The sequence below is a fragment of the Melanotaenia boesemani genome, chromosome 12, assembly GCF_017639745.1.
Source record: "Melanotaenia boesemani isolate fMelBoe1 chromosome 12, fMelBoe1.pri, whole genome shotgun sequence".
In the NCBI taxonomy this organism is placed as follows: Eukaryota; Metazoa; Chordata; class Actinopteri; order Atheriniformes; family Melanotaeniidae; genus Melanotaenia; species Melanotaenia boesemani.
The window spans coordinates 31,952,039-31,973,552 of NC_055693.1; the positions used below are offsets into that span (position 1 = coordinate 31,952,039).

The 21,514-nt window shown below is 39.4% G+C and overlaps 1 protein-coding gene across 1 annotated transcript; it reads right to left on the reverse strand.

The window, feature by feature from the left end:
• Positions 1-182: 182 nt before the first annotated feature.
• On the reverse strand, positions 183-20,059 carry LOC121650098 (signal transducer and activator of transcription 1-like). The gene is made up of 24 exons (XM_042001408.1): positions 20,041-20,059; positions 19,670-19,797; positions 13,952-14,096; positions 13,773-13,868; positions 13,615-13,692; positions 13,455-13,533; positions 13,280-13,368; positions 11,961-12,112; positions 11,681-11,842; positions 11,509-11,601; positions 8,580-8,639; positions 8,392-8,421; positions 8,216-8,306; positions 7,983-8,024; positions 5,883-5,966; positions 5,630-5,731; positions 5,417-5,552; positions 3,637-3,674; positions 3,134-3,210; positions 1,506-1,645; positions 1,185-1,361; positions 907-955; positions 715-787; positions 183-494 (listed from the first exon to the last, which is right to left on the reverse strand). Exons 2-24 carry the CDS (start codon positions 19,795-19,797, stop codon positions 369-371), a joined length of 2,247 nt encoding a protein of 748 aa, XP_041857342.1. The 5' UTR covers positions 20,041-20,059; the 3' UTR covers positions 183-368.
• Between the last annotated feature and the right edge of the window lie 1,455 nt (positions 20,060-21,514).

Sequence of the window (21,514 nt, forward strand, 5' to 3'; positions counted from 1 at the left end):
CAAAGTTCTTGATAGCTGGACAGCGTGCAGGACCTCTCCCCCGACTCATAGCAAGCAGTCCAGGACATTTTCTATACAATTTCCATCATGGCTGCCCCATAACTTGCTAAGGCAGCCAACGTGCAACCATGGTATTTCTCATTAGGCAGTAGCTGCATCCGCACCCATTAAAACCTCTTCAGAAAAGTTCTAGCTTTTAATTTAATCTTTATTTAACCAGGTAGGTTATTAAGATAAATTCTTATTTACAAAAAACAAACAAAACAAAAATAACCTTTGAAACACCCATTACTTGTTCTATGTGCCCCACTATGTTGTCTTTGATATGACAGTGTTAACTCGGATCCCTTTAGGACTGACTGACTGGATCAGCAGAGCTGGCCTCCGGTGATAGACGGATCTGAGAAGGCGTTTGGACACTCTGGCCACATGACATCAGATTCAGCTAAGAAAGAATCGCAGTCAAACTCCTCCATCATTCGGCACAAGTCTGCCTACAAAAAAAAGTAAATAAAACTTTGTTTAAAAAATGCTGCATCAGAAAAATAATAATAATAATACTTGAACAGCGCTCAGGTGTCTTGTGAGAGAAGGAAAGAGCCGTTTGCTTCTGTTTACGAAGCATTTTAACATCTTTCAGCACAACGATTCAGTTTTTTGGCCCAAATGTTAGAAAACTATCTGTGACAGAAGGGCATAACACTTCAAACCCACATTTATGTCCAGCACGGCATCAACATCCATCATGGACGTCTCTCTGGGTGGAGATGAAGGTGGTGTAGGATCCCTGTTGGAAAAAAGAAAAAAAGTAAAAAACAAACACATAATTCCTTTTTGTGGACGAGTCTAGAGCAACATTGGCCTAACATTAGTGCTGCAAAGCATTTCTGTTTTCCATTAACTTACACTGAAATAACAACTATTGTCTTTCTGATGTAGTTCGTTGCTGTTGACACTGCAAAAAGAGTGAAAATTAGGATTACAACAGAAACAAAATAAACGGAATTAAACATGAAAGTGTGAGGAGCTGGATTTCCTTCAATGGCAGCAAATTAAAACTTTCTGTACAAATACATACCAAATCATTCAGTTCAGCTTTATTTGTACAGTACCAATTCATCTCATTTTACCTGCTGAAAAGCAAAGTTATGAATTTTAGAGGTGATGAAAACAGGATATAGTACCAGGGACTTTGTAGTACTGTTTGAAGGCAGTGTCTTTGGGGATGTCGGGGTAAAGGTAGAGCAGAGGATTGCTGCTCTTTCCATTGGCTGTCAGGGTGTAGTTGTTAATGGCGTCTGGCAGAGACAAAGTCAGCAGCTCTTTCTTAGTGTAGGGCTGCACTGCATGCACACTTGCCTCTACAGGGAAAGCACACACAAAAATGAGGACGTTAAACCGGAAGACCAAAACTGGAATGTGTCTAGTGGACAGTGGTTTCCATTGGTCTGTGTTTATATTAAGTTTTTAAATTTGTCCATAAGCACACACGTTCAGAAACGTACCCCCTCTGGAGTGGTCAACCCAGCTGAAGGTGATGGCTCCATCTTTGTTGCTCTCACTGAAGCGGATCAGAAAGGTACCGGCGGGTTTACTCTGCAACAGAAACTTTGTCCTCTGCCTGCTTACAAAACCCATGATGGACCTGAATTGTTTTTTCAGAAAAAGACAAAAATGGAGTTTACTGCAACCGAATACCCATCCAGTTCCCCTAAATTATAATCCCCAGACACTAGTTACAGGTAAACCAAACAAAATTTACTGCAGCTGGATTTTTTTCCTTAATTTTTTTAATCACATTTATTAAACCGATATTTAAAAAATGTTGGACAACTCTAAAAAATGTAAAAAAAAAAAAAAAAAAAAACAATACTGGATCCAGTTCACATCTGGCTTCTTCTCTGCATGACGGAGCTTTAACCTGCATTTGTGGATTTCAGGGTGAACAGTGGTTTCTGGAAGTCTTCCTGAGTCCATGCAGTGGTTTCCAGTAGAGAATCATGTCTGGTTTTAATGGATCAAGATCCTGGTGTACAATACCGATTTTAAAGGTCCCATATTATACATTTTTTCAACAACTTCATATGGGTGTCAGAGGTCCAACAACATTGTTTTCAAAGTGTGTTACCCCAAATGGCAGTATCCATTAACAAGGGCAGAGGTTATTTACCTTCATGAGGTCACAAAGGGAAAAATCTCAGACTACTTATTTGAGCACACTTACATTTGCTAAAAAGTGGAGCAATTAAGTAAGAGAGGAGACATAATTTTCTCATTTTTGGGCCTCATACACAGGCTATGAGGAGACATACGATGGTTAGAAAAGCTTTAGAAAATGAGTTTTGCATAATATGGGACTTTTAAACCATATCCCATGCACACAGAGATTCCACCTGATTTCTTCATCTACACATCACATCATTTTAATTCAGAATTAAAATGATGTGATGTTGTGTAGATGACGGATGTTCGAAGGCTTAGTGTTTTTTCTGTTAAAAAATGCAATCGTTTCACTTAGCTGTTGGAAATGAACCTGCTGCAGAGGTTTCTATTTAGTGACGCTTACTTTACAGCCTTTTCTTGCCCTCTTTAGTCTTTTTCAGACGAGTTGCTGCCGTTTAACATGAACAAATATCTTCCGTGAAATATTTTACTACAAAATGTCTTAATAACAACATCTGTTCTCTGTTCTGATGTGATTAAAATGTTGGTTTATGAGATTATCAAATAACTGTAGTTTAAATTTATCTTTTAAACCCCATTATATCCTTTTTGGAAATGGGGTTGAAGAAAATGGGAATAAGAAAAGATGAATGGAAATGACCAAAGAAAAAAGAAAAAGAAGAAAAAATCGAATACATGTCTGGTTTTTATGTCTGACCTGATTAAAGTTACAAGACTCACTAACTTATATGGCTTAGAGGCGTCTTCCCAGGATTTAATATTCCAGATATTCCCAGGCATTAGTAATTCCTGTTAGGTACGGTTAGGACTACTACTTCATCTACGGAGTATCATTTGTTATTATTTCTGTTCTTTTTAAATTTTTCCTTAACAAATGTTAAGAAGATTGTCTTAAATTGTTTCACTAGTGAAAATAAACCCAGCTACTGATGAGATGATGATTTCTTACCCATCCCGCCAAAGATCAGCCAAATGTTTTCTGATTAAATCCAGGATCGCATCAATCCAAATCCAGGCACCTTCATCCTGGAACACAACAGGTTTTAAGTCAACATGTTGAGGAGTGTACATATATTTGTGCACCACATGGAAAAATACTTAATTAACCACCTAGCCTGATATGAATGATAAAAAAAATATATCCCTCTTACACCAGCAGCAACATCTAGCATAAATAAAGATATTTCTACAGACGAAGAGATGTCAAATAAATACAAAATTATGTAGATAAGAAGACAGACTAACGGCCTTTAATACTAATGAGAGCAGGTCTACTTTACTGTAAGCAGAAAGGATTCCTGACCCACCCACATGAGTCCTAAACATAAAGATAAACAGTTTAACCTTCTTACATAGTGATGACTTTCAGTTAAACCTCTCACTCACTCACACACATAAATCCACCATGAAGCAGTTGTATAAAAGTGGATTAAAACATTGCGTAGCGCTCACCTTGAACATGCACCAGTGCACCAAACCATCAGCATCATCTGTAATGAAACCAAAGAGACAATAAAGGTTTATCAAATAATGAGCAAAATGCAAACACTGAAAAATTAAACAAGTGAATTGCTTATTTATCCTCATCAACATACATGTGCTCAGACGCTGTTTAGCGAAGCTGAACATGGAAACTAAACAAAATGAGCGTCTTGTACTCTATAAAACAACCACAGTATGATTCCCAAGAAGTCGCCGTGCATTGCCAAGAGATCCACATGACTAGAAACCAAAGAGCTCAAATTGTTTTACATTTATTACACATTAAACTAAATATCTTTTGATGACTTTATTCTAATGCATGAACCATAGCTCTGACAGTTTCCAACTAAACACCAGTGATCACACCACTGCTAAAAATAAGAAGGAGCTATTTAGACACCTCAACAGTGGCCACAGTTACATGATGTTTTTAAATTCAGAATTAATTACATGGACTTAAATAATTCAGAATTCAGATATTCTCCTTCTCGTTTAAATGGGAATAATAATTCTGAACTGCAGTTCACATGGAAAACACGTTTAATCGCGTTTATTCATTTCTGCTTAAGATCCGGGGATGGGAAGGGTTCTGACTGGACGGGCCGGACGTGACGCATTTACGTCTACCGGAAGTAAAAAAAAGTCCAGCTCCTGCTTCTTTTTATTTTGTCTACAACATGGAAGACCACATAATAAGAACCCTTTTCACTTTGATTGTGACTCTAGTTTTTGCAGCAGCAGCTCGATACCAGCATGTTGCTTCACTTCGGTCAGCTGAGGAGGAGGTGGAGGTAGTGGACCGCATCGTCATGGCGACAGGATGAGGGAGCGAGCATGCTCAGAACGACCAGCAGAAAGATAAAAATAAAAAAATAAACCAGCCACTTACTTCGAGTTTAAGTTTAATTCAGAATGGTCATTTTCATTCTGAATCAGGTGTTTACAAGGTCATTTTAAAGAGGATTTAAGTTTTATTCTGAATTAACAGGGATTAAAACTCAAGTAAAAGGGCCAATATTAAACAGAAGCCCATCTAAAAACGGCAAAAATAAAAAGCTGTTTTTGATCAGATTTACACATTCTTGTTGTTTCATAAGGTCATCTTTCCTCTCTTTTGCTGTTTAAAGTTATTTGCTTCCCTCAGGGTATTATCTAAGTATTTTTCATTTAATGAATATTTAAAATAATGTTTAAAATGTCAGTGTGCTGCAGACTGGGAGTAGAAAAACCTCCAGGGCTAATTACAGAACCATTCGTTAAGGTTTGTTTTTAAAGTTAACATCCTGTTGGGCTACATTTGGTTCTTATATTACACATATTAACATTATGTGAAAGCTTAGACTTTCTTGCAAACTGAGATACTTTATGGTTAAATACACGACCAGTTTAACTTCCTGAGACCTAGCGTCCTCATACGAGGACATCCCATATTTGGTTGTCGGCACCATATTACTAACTTCTTTGTAAGTGGAACCCGTTGAACACTTACACTGGCATTTGGTGGTGTACGAAGAAGTTTTGTTCTTCAATTTAAATTAAATTTATGTCTACATCATATATAATAAAATGTGAATAATCATAAAAAATGTACAATCAGAAATAAAATTCTGTTAATTGGTTCTTCAAACCCTAAATAGCTGGAAGAGTCAAACTAAAGCTCAGGTCTCAGTAGGTTAACTCGCATCATCTTTTTCAGGAAGAAATGAATCATATTTCCAGAATGTCTGTGGAAGACATTGTTAATACTCACCCACAAGTTTGTCTCTCAGCATGGAGAGCTGGTCTTCGTCCAGCTCTCGCTGCCCGACAGACAGAAACTGCCAGCTGAGAACCGGAGCGAGCTGCTGCCAGGTGAGCAGTGGAGGGTTGGCAAACAGCAGCAGGTTCTACACAACAGAACAATTTTAAAACAGCTTGTGTTGAAGAGCGACTGGTGAAGTCATGCTTAGCAGAAGATACTCACCATTGGTGTGCCAGAGGACACCAGGTTCCACCACATGATGGAGGCCCAGGCACTGGGCACCTGGTTGGTGCTGGAGATGACGACCACAGGCAGAGAGGTGGTCTGCACCAATACCAGAGGAGAGCGGTCAATAAATCTGGTTACATTTCTTCTAGTAAATTTAACTGATATTTAAAGTTTAGCAACAAGAATTTTTTTTAAATTTTGAACTGCATTGCGAAAATGAAATGCCAGAAACTTGAATGGTGCTCACCTCAATGTTAAATCTTTGCCCAGCATGCTGCAACAGTGTCACAAAAGAGATGGTGTGAAGCTCTTCGGTGACTCCCAGACGACTCTGATAGAGAAAAGAGGAAAAAAGAAAAGCTTAAAGAAACAACATTCAGCAACCATTTCATCCTGTCTCTTCTCTGAGCTCTCTCCTTCCAGTAAAGGTCAGGCTGATATATTCTGGGTCAAGTTTATGTATAATAATGATCATTTTTATTTTATTAATCCCAAACAGGAAATTCAGCTCTGCATTTGACCCATCTATAGATGTACTATTGGGCTCTCATGTTTTAGGACCCAGGCAGCAGTTGGGAGAGGTTAATGGCCTTGCTCAAGGGAAAGTTATTTGTTATAACCCGGAAGTGTAAAATCTTTGACTTTATGTGAGTAGGCTGGATAGTCAGTTGTCCTGGCAACCGACTCGGATATGTAAGACTCGAGTTGGAACCCGGTGTTGTATTATGAACAGTTTCCCAGTGAAGATCGGTTCCCTCTGGAAATTCCCTGTCATGGTTTCCCTGTGTTTGGAAGGAAGACGGATTCATGCAACTCTGAAATTAATGCTGCACACTTGTTACCTTTTATTAAATAAATAGTGAAATTTTCAAACTTCTAGGTCATGGCTGGTTGGCTTTAGCAGGAGACACACATCCTGATGGATGAAGTGGAGCTTTGACAGAACTGGAGGGAGAAGGGATCTCAATGGTGACACTGGCCTCGATACAACACCGCCATTGGGCATACGCAATCTTCCATTCTGGGTCTTTAAGCATAACACCTACATCATGTCGTTCCATTGCAGAATAGCCACTGTTTAAGACATAAATAATACTGGACCTGTGAAAATAAAGACCATAGACCTCATGCTGAGTCGATCATGTTTGAGCAGAGAAACTATCCATTAAAACAGACACACTGTCTTTTGTCTCATCTGTATAATGTAACGCTCAGTGAACGCTGTTTAACTCGTCACGCTGCTATAAATCCACCCAAAGTCATATATAATTATAAAATTGTAAAAGACACAATAACATTTCATTTCAGCATTATGTGAAGATTAAGTTACAGAGTATTTACAAAGCTGATGGTGATGAAACGTTGGATGTATTTCTTTTTTTTATGTAATGCTTTGCTGGTGAGCCGTCATCCACAATGACACCTTGGTTATTGTTTTCTATTTTCAAAGAAATCCCACAAAGATGGTTTAATCTGTGTGGAGGGAATAACTCTTCCTTTGCTGTCCTTTCCCGCTCTAACACGCCTCCTCTGAAAATCACACGGAACAAAAACAAAGCAACACAAGCAGCAACACGAAGACGTTGTGGAACTTTGTTTCCGTGCGTGAGTTTCGCTGATTTTCCAATATGGTTCAGACATAAACTGCTCTGGGAAGTGCCGATATTGGGGAATCTTAAACACGGCATTTAATAAAGAGATATACTTGATGGGTGGCTGCAGAGGCTACAGCCCCACAGAACCTGCGGCACAGGTTCGAATCCCAGCCTGGAGCCCCTGCTGCAGGTCATTCCCCGCTCTCTCCAACCCATCCTTCCTGTCCAGTTACTGTTAAAAATAAGACACTAGAGCCCAAAAATCCTTAAAATCTGCTTCACACATACATTAAAACCAACCATACTATTAAAATATGTCATCATATAGCAATAGAATACTTAATAAAAAGATAAATATATATCTCAGCTTTTAATACAGCTCAAAGTTCTTTAGTGTCCTGTCTTCTCTCCCCCTCCCCTCCAGAGAGTTATATAGTCTGATGGGACAAATGACTTCCTCAGTCTGAGACAGCAGTCTGCTGCTAGTAACTGTGTGGATAGGATAAGACTCCCCCATGACCCTTAATATGGAATAAGCAGTATAAAAAATGGATAAACAGTTTAATACTGTGATTTATTGTGATTTCAAGTAATCATGACATCCCAAATTATTCTTTTAGTTTCTGCTTTAGAGTACCAGCTGTCTTAGCGAGAGGGAGGGCCTCTACCCTGAATCTGAGATTTTCTGAGGACAGCTAACACAAAAGTCTGTCTGACAAATGACCTAGTCCCAAACAAATGTCTTCTATTACCTCACACGACCCTTTGTTTCTTGGACTTGTTTCCTTGAGTGACTGAAAAAAAAGACATTTGTAAGGAAAAAATGGTAACCTGAATGTTGTTTAAAACATTCTACTGAGCTATATTTGAGTAAACAGGTATATATGAACATAACTTTCATAAAATAAAAAGCTGTATGCTCATTAAGTGATATGATCTACACACACAACTAAAAATTCTGACTAGGTGTGAAAGGATTACATACCATGTGACCAAATTCTGCTATCAACCCTCCACCTGCTACGTCCTCGTCCAACACCTTACTGTCAACCTTCGTGAAGTCAAAGAGACGAAACCTACAACAACAGAAATACTCTATTTTCTATTTTTATTTAATATATTGAATTAATCTGTTGACATGGAAGTTCTTAGTTTACCTACCCTTTGACTGTACTGGCTTCTTCAACATCCCTTGTTTAGACGGGACAAAATAAAGACAACATCTTTAATTCAAACATACATAAATACACACACACACACACACACACATACACATATAAATATAAATATACACATACACACACAAAATTCTTCTTTATATGGTAAATGACAGATATTCTTTGACTTACTTGTCGAATACAGGCTTGACTTTGAGCAGGAACTTGAAATCAGAAAGGTTTGCTAAAAACCTGGAATGAGAAACAAATAAAGGGAACACTTAAACAACACAAAGTAACTCCAAGTCAATCACAGATCTGTTAAATCAAACTGTCCACTTAGGAAGCAGCACTGATTGACAATCAACTCCACATGCTGTTGTGCAAATGGAACAAACAACAGGTGGAAATTATAGACAATTAGCAAGACACCCCCAATAAAGGAGGTTCTGCAGGTGGTGACCACAGACCACTTCTCAGTTCCTGCTTTCTGGCTGATGTTTTGGTCACTTTGAATGCTGGCAGTGTGTTCACTCTAGTGGTCGCACGAGACGAGTCTACAACCCACACAAGTGGCTCAGGTAGTGCAGCTCATCCAGGACGGTTCATCAATGCGAGCTGTGGCAAGAAGGTTTGCTGTGTCTGTCAGCGTAGTGGCCAGAGCATGGAGGCGCCACCAGGAGACAGGCCAGTACATCAGGAGACGTGGAGGAGGCCGTAGGAGCGCAACAACCCAGCAGCAGGACGCTACCTCCACCTTTGTGCAAGGAGGAACAGGAGGAGCACTGCCAGAGCCCTGCAACATGACCTCCAGCAGGCCACAATGTGCATGTGTAGCTCAAATGGTCAGAAACAGACTCCATGAGGGTGGTATGAGGGCCCAACGTCCACTGGTGGGTGTTGTGCTTACAGTCCAACACCATGCAGGACGGTTGGCATTTGCCAGAGAGAACACCAAGATTGGCAACTTCGCCACTGGTGCCCTGTGTTCTTCACAGATGAAAGCAGGTTCACACTGAGCACATGTGACAGACATGACAGAGTCTGGAGACACTGTGGAGAACGTTCTGCTGCCTGAACATCCTCCAGCATGACCGGTTTGGCAGTGGGTCAGTAATGGTGTGGGGGGGCCGCACAGCCCTCCATGTGCTGTGCATATGCTGGTGAGGTTGGTCCTGAGTTCCTCCTAATGCAAGACTATGCTAGACCTCATGTGGCTGGAGTGTGTCAGCAGTTCCTGCAAGACGAAGGCATCGATGCTATGGACTGGCCCGTCCGTTCCCCAGACCTGAATCCAACTGAGCACATCTGGGACATCATGTCTCGCTCCATCCACCAACACCACGTTGCACCACAGACTGTCCAGGAGTTGGCGGATGCTTTAGTCCAGGTCTGGGAGGCGATCCCTCAGGAGACCATCTGCCACCTCATCAGCAGCATGTCCAGGCGTTGTAGGGAGGTCATACAGGCACGTGGAGGCCACATACACTACTGAGCCTCATTCTGACTTGTTTTAGGGACATTGCATCAAAGTTGGATCAGCCTGTAGTGTGTTTTTCCACTTTAATTTTGAGTGCGACTCCAAATCCAGACCTCCGTGGGTTAATAAATTTGATTTCCATTGATAATTTTTGTGTGATTTTAGTTGTCAGCACAATAAACTATGTAAAGAACAAAGTGTTAAATAAGAATATTTCATTTATTCAGATCTAGGATGTTATTTTAGTTTTCCCTTTATTTTTTGAGCAGCGTATATCTTCACAACTACACGGGATATATGTATAATCTAGGCCTCAAAAGAAAGCTGAGATGTGTGAGATTACTACAGAAATTCACCTGGAACACAGTAGAAAAATGTTTAACTCCTCCTAAAAGAAAACCACATTACTGTTAGTGAAAACCAGAGGACGTCAGCCCAGTTCATCTAAGAATGAGTAAAGTAACGTCTGATGGGAAGCTGTGCTACAGTAGAAGCTACAAAAGTGAACCTGAGCACATTTCCAGATGTTTTAACAGAGGTTATGCAGATAAACATCTCAGGAACCGATGTTGGACACCTCGGTCAGTGGTCCAAGTCAGGAGAGGGGTTCAGATTGACCCTAACATAGAAAAAGAACGGAATTGCACCAACACAGTTTATGCTGTGATACGGCCATTTACAAGACTGAATAAATTCATTTTTTAACTGATTTTCTTTACACCCCACAAGAATGTTTTAAGAAGATGTGATTCTTGCTAATAGACATAAAAGGCAAGAATAGATTCAATAAAACATTTAGTCACTGAGCCTGTTCACATGTACACCAAAAATCTGCAGTAATCAGATCATTTAAGTGGTCATGTAGACAAGCATAATCTGATACCGTTTACCAGATAACAGCAGTTACCTAATTATGACAAATCAGATAAAAATAACCCCCAAGTCTTTTTGCATGTAGACCTGCATATGTGATTTGTTTAGTCTTTTTATATCTGCGTATGTGCATAAAACCTGCATCACAACATGAGCAGAACACAGACAAACATGTTGGCAGCAGCAGAATGTCTGTGTATAAACAAGTGAAGCATTCATAATTAGTCTATTTTTCAGCTTATTAGCTCCCACATTAGCAGCTGATGCTAGGACCACGGGTGTAGCCATGTTCAACAACGACCGGATATTTTGAAAATAGCAGAAAGTTACATCACTACACATGCAAGTACTCCGAAAAAAATCCGATAATGGATGTGAAATGTGGACCAGGATTTCTTCAAATATCCCATTTTAGAAGTGCAAGTAAAATCAGATTACAATAATCTGATTACTCCTAGATACTGGATTTTGATGGTCATTTAAAAGGGCAAAATGTGAAGCTCAAAGCATAATTTTACTGCAGATTACAGGAGCAAAATATTTGTAGTGTTGCACCAGTTAAAAGAAATCCTCACTGTGTATCACAACAGGTGAAGACTGAAGTAGTCAGTGAGTGTCTGTCACATCCAGGTTTAAAGTAAACAGCCCAAAAGCTGTTTTCTTGAAGAAACATTAAGAAAAACTGAAAACACATGAACCAAGTATATAATTTAGAAACCCTGTTAGTTAGGTGTTCTTCCTCCTTAACTGTTTCAATAGCAGCCTTACCTTACAGTCATTGTGAAGCGACCGCGAGTCTTAAGGATTAGAGGTCGATATGGAAAATTGTGCATGACAGGTTGTTTCTCTACCACCAGCGCACTGCAAAGCACAAAGTACAGCAGTCAATATTAACTTTCTATGTTACAATATACAACAGAATGATCATGTCATGTCTCACTTTGTGAGAAGTTTTGTGATCAAGGACAGAGCAAATTTCTCAATTTCAGCAATTGAAGCAGTGGGGCTGGAAGAATCAGCGCTGCTGTATTTGTTGTTCTGCTCCTGTAGTTTCAGAAGCTGTTCGCGCACTCCGAGTAGCACCTCAGCAGCAGTCGTAAACCTGCATGTGGAGCATAAACACATACAGGTGTTTCAGTAAACACAAATAATGACTGTGAAGTTGCTATATATCAATGAAATATGAAATGTCAAGATGTCAAGCGCAAATTCCTAGTTACCACTTCTGGAGGTGATCCAGAGAGAGGTCCTCTGGACTTCCAATACAGGCCAGCTGTTGCTGGCGCTTCCACTCAGGCAGCTCCACATCTGTCAGAGTCGCCACCATCTGCGCTGCCTTATTGGAAATGTTCACTATCTGCTGCAGCACAATCTGCAACACCAACAACAACAGTCACCTCCTCTACATGGATGACATCAAGCTGTATGCTAAGAGTGGGCGAGACATCGATTCACTGATCCACACCACCAGGATCTACAACAATAACATCAGAATGTCTTTAGGACTGGAGAAATGTGGCCGAATGGTAACAAAGAGAGGGAAGGTTGTCCATACAGAGGGCACTGCACTCCCAGAGGGCAGAATAACAGATGTTGAGGAGAGCTACAAGTACCTCAGCATACCACAAGCAAATGGCAACCACGAAGAAGCCACAAGAAAAGCTGCCACAGCCAAACATCTGCAACGAGTAAGGCAAGTCCTGAGAAGTCAGTTCAATGGCAAGAACAAGATCCAACAATTAACAGCTATGTCCTGCCAGTGATCAGATCCCTAGCTGGGATAATAAGCTGGCCAAAGGGGAAGTTCAGACCACAGATGTTAAAACACGGAAGCTCTTCACCATGCATGGAGGGATCCACCCCAATTCCAGTGTCCAGAGGCTATACACTAAGTGCTAAGAGGGAGGCCAAGGGACTAGTGAGCATCAAGGCCTCTATCCAAGATGAACATCCAAGCTCCATGAATACATCAGGAAGATGGAACCAGGCAATGGAACCGGGAGGAGAATGAAATGGAGGAAAAGGCTCTAACTTTCTACGGTGCTCCTTTTGTTTTATACTTAATATGCATAATTTTTTTATGGACCTCGCCGATCCGTTGCTTGACGCAGCAAACGGAGAAATACCACCGGAAACCGCTGAGTCAGTGTTGAGCAGTATAGCTAACATGCAACCAGCGAAAGGAACAAGCCAGAGAAGAAGAAGAGGAGGAGGAAGAAGAAGAAGACAACGTGGTGGATTACAAATGTAGAGATGGCGAGAGCTTTTGAAGAAAGGCTGTGAGTATTTTTTTTGGTGGCTGCCAAAAACTTTATGGCAGTGCATTACTGCCACCAACCAGTGTCAGAAATGAATGAATGAATATTCTACTGAGAATAAGACGGTGCTTTATGAGAGTTCAAAATCATTTCAAACTGTTTTTATTTACATTTTCTACAACATCCAAACTCATTTGGATTTTTTTAGAGCATCACCTGCTGCATGTCAGTGACCTAGCTCTATAAACAAAAGCTCTAAATGTGGCATGCATTAACAGTACCTGCTTTGTTTGTGTGATTAAGTTTGCCTGCTTAAGACACTCCTCTTCCACAACAGCCTGTGAGCGGGCCAGTCCGATATTATTTTCCACTAGTGAAAACAAACAAGTTATATTTGTCAAACAAACATGAGCTCACTCCAAACACACTGCCCTCTTCTGTTATCTCCTGCCATACCTCTGTTTTGCCAGGTCATCTGTATGAAGTCAAGTTTTTCATTAAGACTCTCCAGTGTCTTGATTTCCTTCTTTACTTCCTGCGTTAGAGTAAAATATAATCAATTATGAGGCAACTTTTTTTAGGGAGGCTAAGAAAACTAAAGTGTAAGAGAATTTACCAAAATTTCCATCTTCAGTTCAGCAACGTTGTTGTCCAGCTTCCTCCTTTTTTGTTGCATCCCTGGATTGCTGCAAAACTAACCAAAGAAAATATGTTTCTTTCATGAAATCAGAAAAGTTTGACAAGCACATGGGTATTCTTGCAATTTCTTCTCACCTCTGCAGGATTGGCAGAAGTTAGGATTTTCTTTTCCTCCTTTAGGCATTCAGAAACAAGTATGGCCAAGTTGACTGGCTTATCTTGAAAATGTTCCTAAGAAAGGTATACATACACATAACTTACAAGAAAGATGCAAGGAAACACTAAATTACCATGCGTATAATATTGTACCCTACCACCAAGTAGTGCTTCATCCCTAGGAAATCTGGACCTTGCAAGATGTTGTTCTCCTGGACAGAACGGTTCCACAGTTCTTCCAAATGACCAAGGAGAGCATGGAAACAAGAACTGGCTTTGTTTTCATCCACAGCTGCTGAACCCCTGACAGGCAGTGGAGAAAAAAAATCTACGTTTAAACAAAGGATTGCATCAGTTTGATTTTGGTCCCATTTATTTTGTAACCTTCGTCTAGAACCTGTTGTAGCCCGAATTTCTCTTTGAGTGGCAGGGAAACCTATAACCACTCAAAAAAACAAAGCACAAAAAACATGACTTGTTTTGTTGACTCTTGCTCGACTGGAATGTCACATGGTAACAGTAGCTCGTAAGCTAACGTTAGCATCTGCTGCTCTGGACGATCACATGTATGCCATGGAGACCTCGTCTGCTTCCTCCAAGCGCAAACCTCCTCCAAACACCCCAACTAAGCTTCCAGCCCTTCCGACCAAGGTAATAGTTTCTCAGTCCGACGACTCTGCCTTTGCAGCTGTAACTGAGGCCATCAACAAGTTATCTAGCAAGATGAACGACTTTGGCACGCAACTTCGTGATAACTCCATCATGGTGGCTAACATCTCCAAATTGGTTGAAATGAATGCAGAACAGATTTAAGACTGTAAAATCAAGCTCCAAGCTTTAGAAAAAGATCTTTCTTTACTTATAAAGCAAATGAAGATCTGAAGGAGAGAATCTTAGAACTGGAGCAGTACCAACGACGGTGGAACTGGAAGCTGCAGGGTCTGAAGGAGAAAAATGACGAGGAAATCCGCAAAGAAGTGATCAGCATCCTGGCCTAAATCGCTCCTCAGTCGGCCTCTTCGCTGGAGTACACTGTGGATACTGTTCACCGATTAGGGGAAAAGAGAAGAGGGGAAACATCGGCAGGAGATTATACAATTCACTGTGAATCTGCGAGACAACATCTGGAGGCTGATGAAAAATTCTCAGATCTGCAAAAAACCTGGGGATTCATTTCAAGGACGACTACTGCAAGTCCGACCGGGAGACCCAATCCGCCATCTGGCCATAAATAGCCGAAGCCCAAACAGAAGGAAAGAACGCCTACTTCAGAGGCCCCATTGGATACATCAACGGTGTGAGAGTCTTTCCAGACAGAGATTTTCTCAACGCCATTTTGTGGAATGCTAAGATGGCTGATACACTCAGGTGCCCTACTTTGTTGTTACCTTTTGGGTCCATCTGACCCTCTGTTAGTGTTAGATTCATTACTGTTTCCAAAGTAGGCAGGGTGTGTGTTTGTTTTAAGGCTCTCTTGTTTGAGACTAATTTTGGTTGGTTATTCTGTAAGGTACAGTGTTTCCATTTGTTTCTATGTTCAGCTAATAATGGTTTGGCCACTTATTTCTATCAGGCTTTTGAGAAGTAGCTCTTCATTTCCAATACCCTTCTGTAATTTTTGCTTTTAAGAAGCTTTTGTATTAACTTTCCTATTTCTAATCTTTTTATGTCTTCATTTAACTTAAACTTTTCATGTGTTTCCTTAAATGCACGAGGTCTTCGTTATAGTATAAAAAAGAAGTCTATTTTTCTGTTCTGCAAGAATACCAGAGCTGAATGCATTTTCCTTCAAGAGACACATTCTCTTGAAACAGATGAGAAATTTTGGCATAATCAATATACACAATATTTTGTGTGTTGGTTTTCTTTTCAATAACCTTCAAGGTAAAATCTTAGATTGTAAAAAATTATTGTGGTCATTACATTTTGTGTTCTTGATTTAAAAAGGTCCATGTTTATTTTAGGTAATCTGTATGGGTTTAACAACTCTAACCAAAGCAAATCCCTGTTGCTTGAAATCTCAGAGGTTATGAAAGACCTATGCATGAGATACCCCACAGATAACACAGTTATAGCAGGAGACTTTAATATGGTTCAAGATGAATGGTTGGATAGACAGCCTTCTGAATATCACGCTAATAGTCCGAATCACATGTTGCATAAGTAAGGCATAATGCTTGACGAGGTGGCCATTATCATAAATAAATGAATGACGCAGCATTATCCCACTTATACCATGGTCCATTAAGAAAGAAAAAAATATTAAATAAATTATTAATGTGTTAATGCTGTTTTTTACCGGTAAAATCGTAAGTTTTTCACAAGAAGCGGCTGAGTGGACTATTTCATTGTGACGCGTTGCCAAGGTAACCGGCTCTAACACAGAACCTGCAGCTCGGTTGGCTGCAACTGTTGTATTAGACCTGATCAGTGGAGAGAAGGGAGACGGTTGCTTAACGTTATGTTACGTAACACAAACATTTCAGAGGGTGTGTGTGCAGCTCTTACAGCTTGTGTGTGTTCAGAGGATGATGCAACATTTTATTTCAAACAGTCAAAGACAGATAGTTTTCCACATGTTCAATAAGCCTGCAGGCTGCTCTGATCTGGCGCGTCTGAGTTTCTGTTGCCACGGTTACCAACTACCGTTTAGTCAGTGCAATAATTTACAGCAATAAGGCTATTTGGCCGGCACTTCTTTCATAGGTGTCCATTATCACTTCTTAATGGACACCCTCCAGCCAATCAGAATCGAGTATTTACCCAGACCGTGGTATAACTTCTGTGTAGATCTCAAATTAGTAGAGCCGTAGAGAATCTCACACTCTCAAGAACAATGCTTTACACGGTTTAAACCAGACGCCTCAGTTAAATCTCGTACTCTGGCTGTTCACTGATGCTATTCTGAATCTTCACTTAGATACACACATCTCTGCCGCACCCTTAACTGACCACTGTTTAATTACTCTTAATGTTAAATCTATGGATAGGGAACGTTACAACAAAAATGAGTATCTGTCTAGCTTTGTCTCTAAATAGGAATTTTTTAAGTATAGAGCTTGGAGAATAGCCATAAAACATGGAAAACTGTCAGCCACAATGAATAAAAAGAAAGAGCTTATTTTTGCAGATTAGAGACAAAGACAGGAGAAGAATACCCTCAACTCTTTAATTATTGGAAATCAAGAATGTACAGTTCCTAGCTTAATCTCCAAGGAAATTTACTCATTCTTATTTTCTAACTCAGATTCAGAATTATTCTTTCAAAATATTCAGGAATGGATCCATAAAATTCATGACTTCTTCCCTGAGAGGTGTGATGCAGATATCTGCCCTGCAGAATTAGACAAGGCTCTGGGATGCTTATCTCCAGATGAAGCACCAGGTTGCGATGGCTTAACTGCTAACTTCTATAAACATTTCTGGGAACATCTTAAAACTCCTTCTTTCATCTGGCAAATGACATCATTAATAACTGTGTTCTCCCCCACTCGATGAAGCAAGCTGTAATTACCCTCGTCCCAAAACCTGCTCAAGATTTTAAAACTACTGATAATTTAAGACCTATAACTCTTCTGAACAATGACTATAAAATATTAACTCATATCTTTGCAATTAGGTTAAAATCTGATATAGAACAAATAATTTCAGATACTCTGGGTTGATAAAAGGCCGTTCCATTCATGATTAACAGGCAGTCCAATCTCTCCTCTCCTCTTCATTGCAGCTGCAGAAATGCTTTCTAATCTCATTAAACACTTTAATAAACTTTCTATTGTAGGAGAACAGCTTGTCATTAGTCAACTGGCTGAGGACGCTGCACTTTTTCTGAACAATCTTGATAAAATTCCACAAATTTTGCAAATAATTGACGCATTCTCCAAAACATCAGGTTTGAAATAAAATATTAATAAAAGTGAAATTCTCCCCTTAAAAGACTGTCCTTTAACATTGGTGCATAATATCCCCGTTAAATCCACAGTGAAATATCTAGGTATGCATATTACCAAAAACAGAGACTCTAGAAAACCTAAATATTTGGGAAAAATTGAATATATGCAAATTACGTCTTAATAACTTGTGTAACAGGGATCTCTCAATTTTTGGGTGAATCTTTCTTACCAAGTTGTAAAGTATTTGTAGGCCAGGGGTGGCCAACGTCGGTCTTTGAGAGCCACAATCCTGTAGGTTTTCCAGATTTCCCTGCTCCAGCACACCTGCAGGACTGTGGCTCTCGAGGGTCGACGTTGGCCACCCCTGTTCTAGGCTTATCTACCCAGTGCATTCTCTTTGCATCCCACCCAAAGCTATTAAAACTATTAATTAAATTCATTTTAACTACATATGGAATAGGAAAGTTCATAACATAAGGAAAGGGAAAATGGTCCAAACCTATGAAGAAGGTGGTGTGCAAGTCTTCGACTTTGAGTGTCTGAATGGTGCAATGAAGATAAACTGGCTAAAATCATTTCTTAATAATTCAAATAGTTTTTGGTATCTTATACCAGATTACATCTTACAGAAATCTGATGGAATCAATTTATTTCTTTGATGTGATTTTGATTTTAGAAGATTACCGGCAAACTTATCCTCTTTTCATCAACAAGTATTACTGTACTGGAAATTAATTAATTTCAGTCCTCGTAAAATTCCTATAGATTTGTCACTGTGAAAGGCAAGTCACTGTTTCATAAAAAACTGTCTGTGATGCGCGTTCTAAATAACAGAGAGGAACTCAGATCTTATACTGAGTTTTGTGCAAAATTTGATTTGCCAAAGACTCCAAAAGAATTCCTCAATCTTTCCAAGACAATCCCTCCTAACATCATTATACAAGCATGCAGTTTATTTCAAGATTCATCCTGCAATAATCCCAGTTTCCCCAGTCTTCTGTTAAATGAATATGATTTTGTAGGTCCCAAACTTCCCAATTCAGTATTAAGAAAATTACTTGTTGATGCAATTCATGGCAGGTACTTTCCACGATTCTTGATTTCACAACATTTTTCAGTCATGAAATCTGTAAATTGAAGACTAATTATTTAAAATATCCCATTTATCAGAAGGCTAAAGAGGTATACTTTAAAACGTTGTCAGCTATTTATCCCTCAGGTGAGTTTCTAAGACGTAGTTTTGGTTTTGATTCTAACTGTTGTGTATTTTGTGAAAATTACATAGCATCTACAGATCATCTCTTCTTTGAATGTGTGTACAGTAAAACATTTTGGGAGGACATTCATTACTAGCTTTTCCCCAAAATGATGGACTTGCCCGATTTTTCACTGAAGGACATAATCTCTGGCATTTCCTTGATGGACAAAAACTAAGAACAGGTTACTGACACCATCATAATCCTCTGGAAATTCGGCATACACAAACGCAAATGGGAAAAACCCGACCTTCGGTCCATGCTTTCCATGGAGAACTCTGTCTCCTTCTCTCCTCTCTCAATTTCATGGACAAGAAATATTCCCGTAACCTTAAAAATTTAGCTCTGGATCTAAATCTTTTTGGAAAAACCCTAACAAAATTTTATTTTATGTTATTTGCTTATCTTTTAGCTATATATTTTTTCTTTTATGTGTATCTTGTGTATCTTGTCTGTCTGGGTTTTAATCTTTTCATAAGACTTTATTATGCCACTTTTATATGCTGTTCATGTTGGTTAAATGAATAAATAAAAAAAATAAAAATTGTCCACAGCGACTCTTTTTCTGCTGTTATGGAGACTTCTGGAGACTGACGTGAAAGAGCATCTAGTTTACTCAGCAGGCAGCGGGTGCTGTCGCAAGCCTAGTACAAATTAAACTATTTAAATATATATGTTGTAAGAGGGCCTAGAGTCCTCACTGTCCACAATTTATTTTTCTCTTTACCAGTCCTGGTTCTCAATCCAGTCAGCCAGCCAGTGTCGGATCTCTCTGGGGAGCTGCCCCTCATACAGCTGCCTCACCCGGTCCTGGAGTACAGAGTCAAGCCTCAGCAGCTCCTGCCACTGCGCCATCTGCGAGCCAACATAAAGCCGTTTTAACCAGTTTTCCCAACAATTTTAACAAACAGGGAGCTTCTCAACAAAGCTTCTAAACACTCAGCTAGCTAAAAGGCTACGACTGAGTTCTAGAGGAAATACAGACACTGAATTATACAGGTTACTGAGAAAATGAGCAGTTTAAAGTCTAAATAAAACACAACATAACAAATCCATGTTTTATCTGGTTCTTATACAGGAGATAAAAAAACTACTTACTCTAATCGTTGCTGTCTTTTAATTAAGTTTAAAAAAAAAAAAAAACAGAAGAAAAAAAGCGACCAGGCGCGAGACGAAACAGTAGCTGTCTGAAAGTGAACTGGGGGAAGGAGGTGCGTTCGTTTTGTTGTCTTACCACGTGATTCACGAGAAACAGCGAGAGGGGTGTCAAGTAAAAAAAATAACCCTAATCACGGAAGTTTTGACTCTCGCTTTAAAAATAAAAGTTAAAACTTAGTGACGAGAACAAGCAACAAACAATTAATCGTTTTTCGTGACATGTTCTCTCAGAGAACAGTTGTAATTCAGAATATTGATCGTGTATGACTTAAAATAATGATAGTGTTTTTCCAAACATTGAGAAAACAGGTAGGCCTAATAGAGACACAGTATATTCACAACATGATCAAAACTGCCCTATCTATCTATCTATCTATCTATCTATCTATCTATCTATCTATCTATCTATCTATCTATCTATCTATCTATCTATCTGTCTGTCTGTCTGTCTGTCTGTCTGTCTCTCTCTCTCTCTCTCTCTCTCTCTCTCTCTCTCTCTCTCTCTCTCTCTCTCTATATATATATATATATATATATATATATATATATATATATATATATATATATATATATATATATATATATATATATATGTATATGCATATCTTGGCACTGGGATTTTTAACCTGCATTTCAAAGCAAAACTGTCCCAACAGGTTAGATGGGTTCTGCTGATGTTCAGCAATGTTGAGGTCATACCACAGATTCTCTGGTAGATTACGATGTTGGTTTTAACTAGGTCATTTTAACAAATATGTTTCCTCTTAAACCACCTGAGAGTTGCTTTAGTAGTTTGCTGAGGGTTATTGTCCTGCTGGAACGTGAACTTCCATCCCAGTCTCAGCTATCTGGGAGACTGGTTTTCCTGAAGACTGTCCCTGTATAGGAGTTATTCCATGAGAGTGGTACAAATGAGTGATGGGGTTGTGATTTTTGTTCAAAATGGTTCTACATACTGAATACCAGAGGAAGAGCATATGGCAGCATGAGATTCAGAATAATTTTATATTAGTGAAATAACAAAAACCTTTTAAATAAACAATAGTTTTGTGTCTTTTTGGGGTAAAGGTGGGTTAAAACTGAATTCAGCAGGGTGCCTACTGCATCCTCAACACCTCTGCCTGACCTATAAAAACTGCAGAAGGTCCAGATTATCCTGGACACGGGATAGAAGTGATTCCTTATTTTTTCATAAGACTTCATGACCAGGGAACTTTCCATAAATGCTTTACATATGAAATGTACATTTCTCCAAATATTTATTAATTAAAGGGGATGTTTGTTTTATGATCCACAGTAATAAAGATCATTTAACAGCGGGTTTCCATCTGTTTATTTTCATTTCTTATGTTAAAGGCTGTGGACACTGTCGTTCATGTGGGGTCAGACAGCATAACCATGATCAATAGGTGGT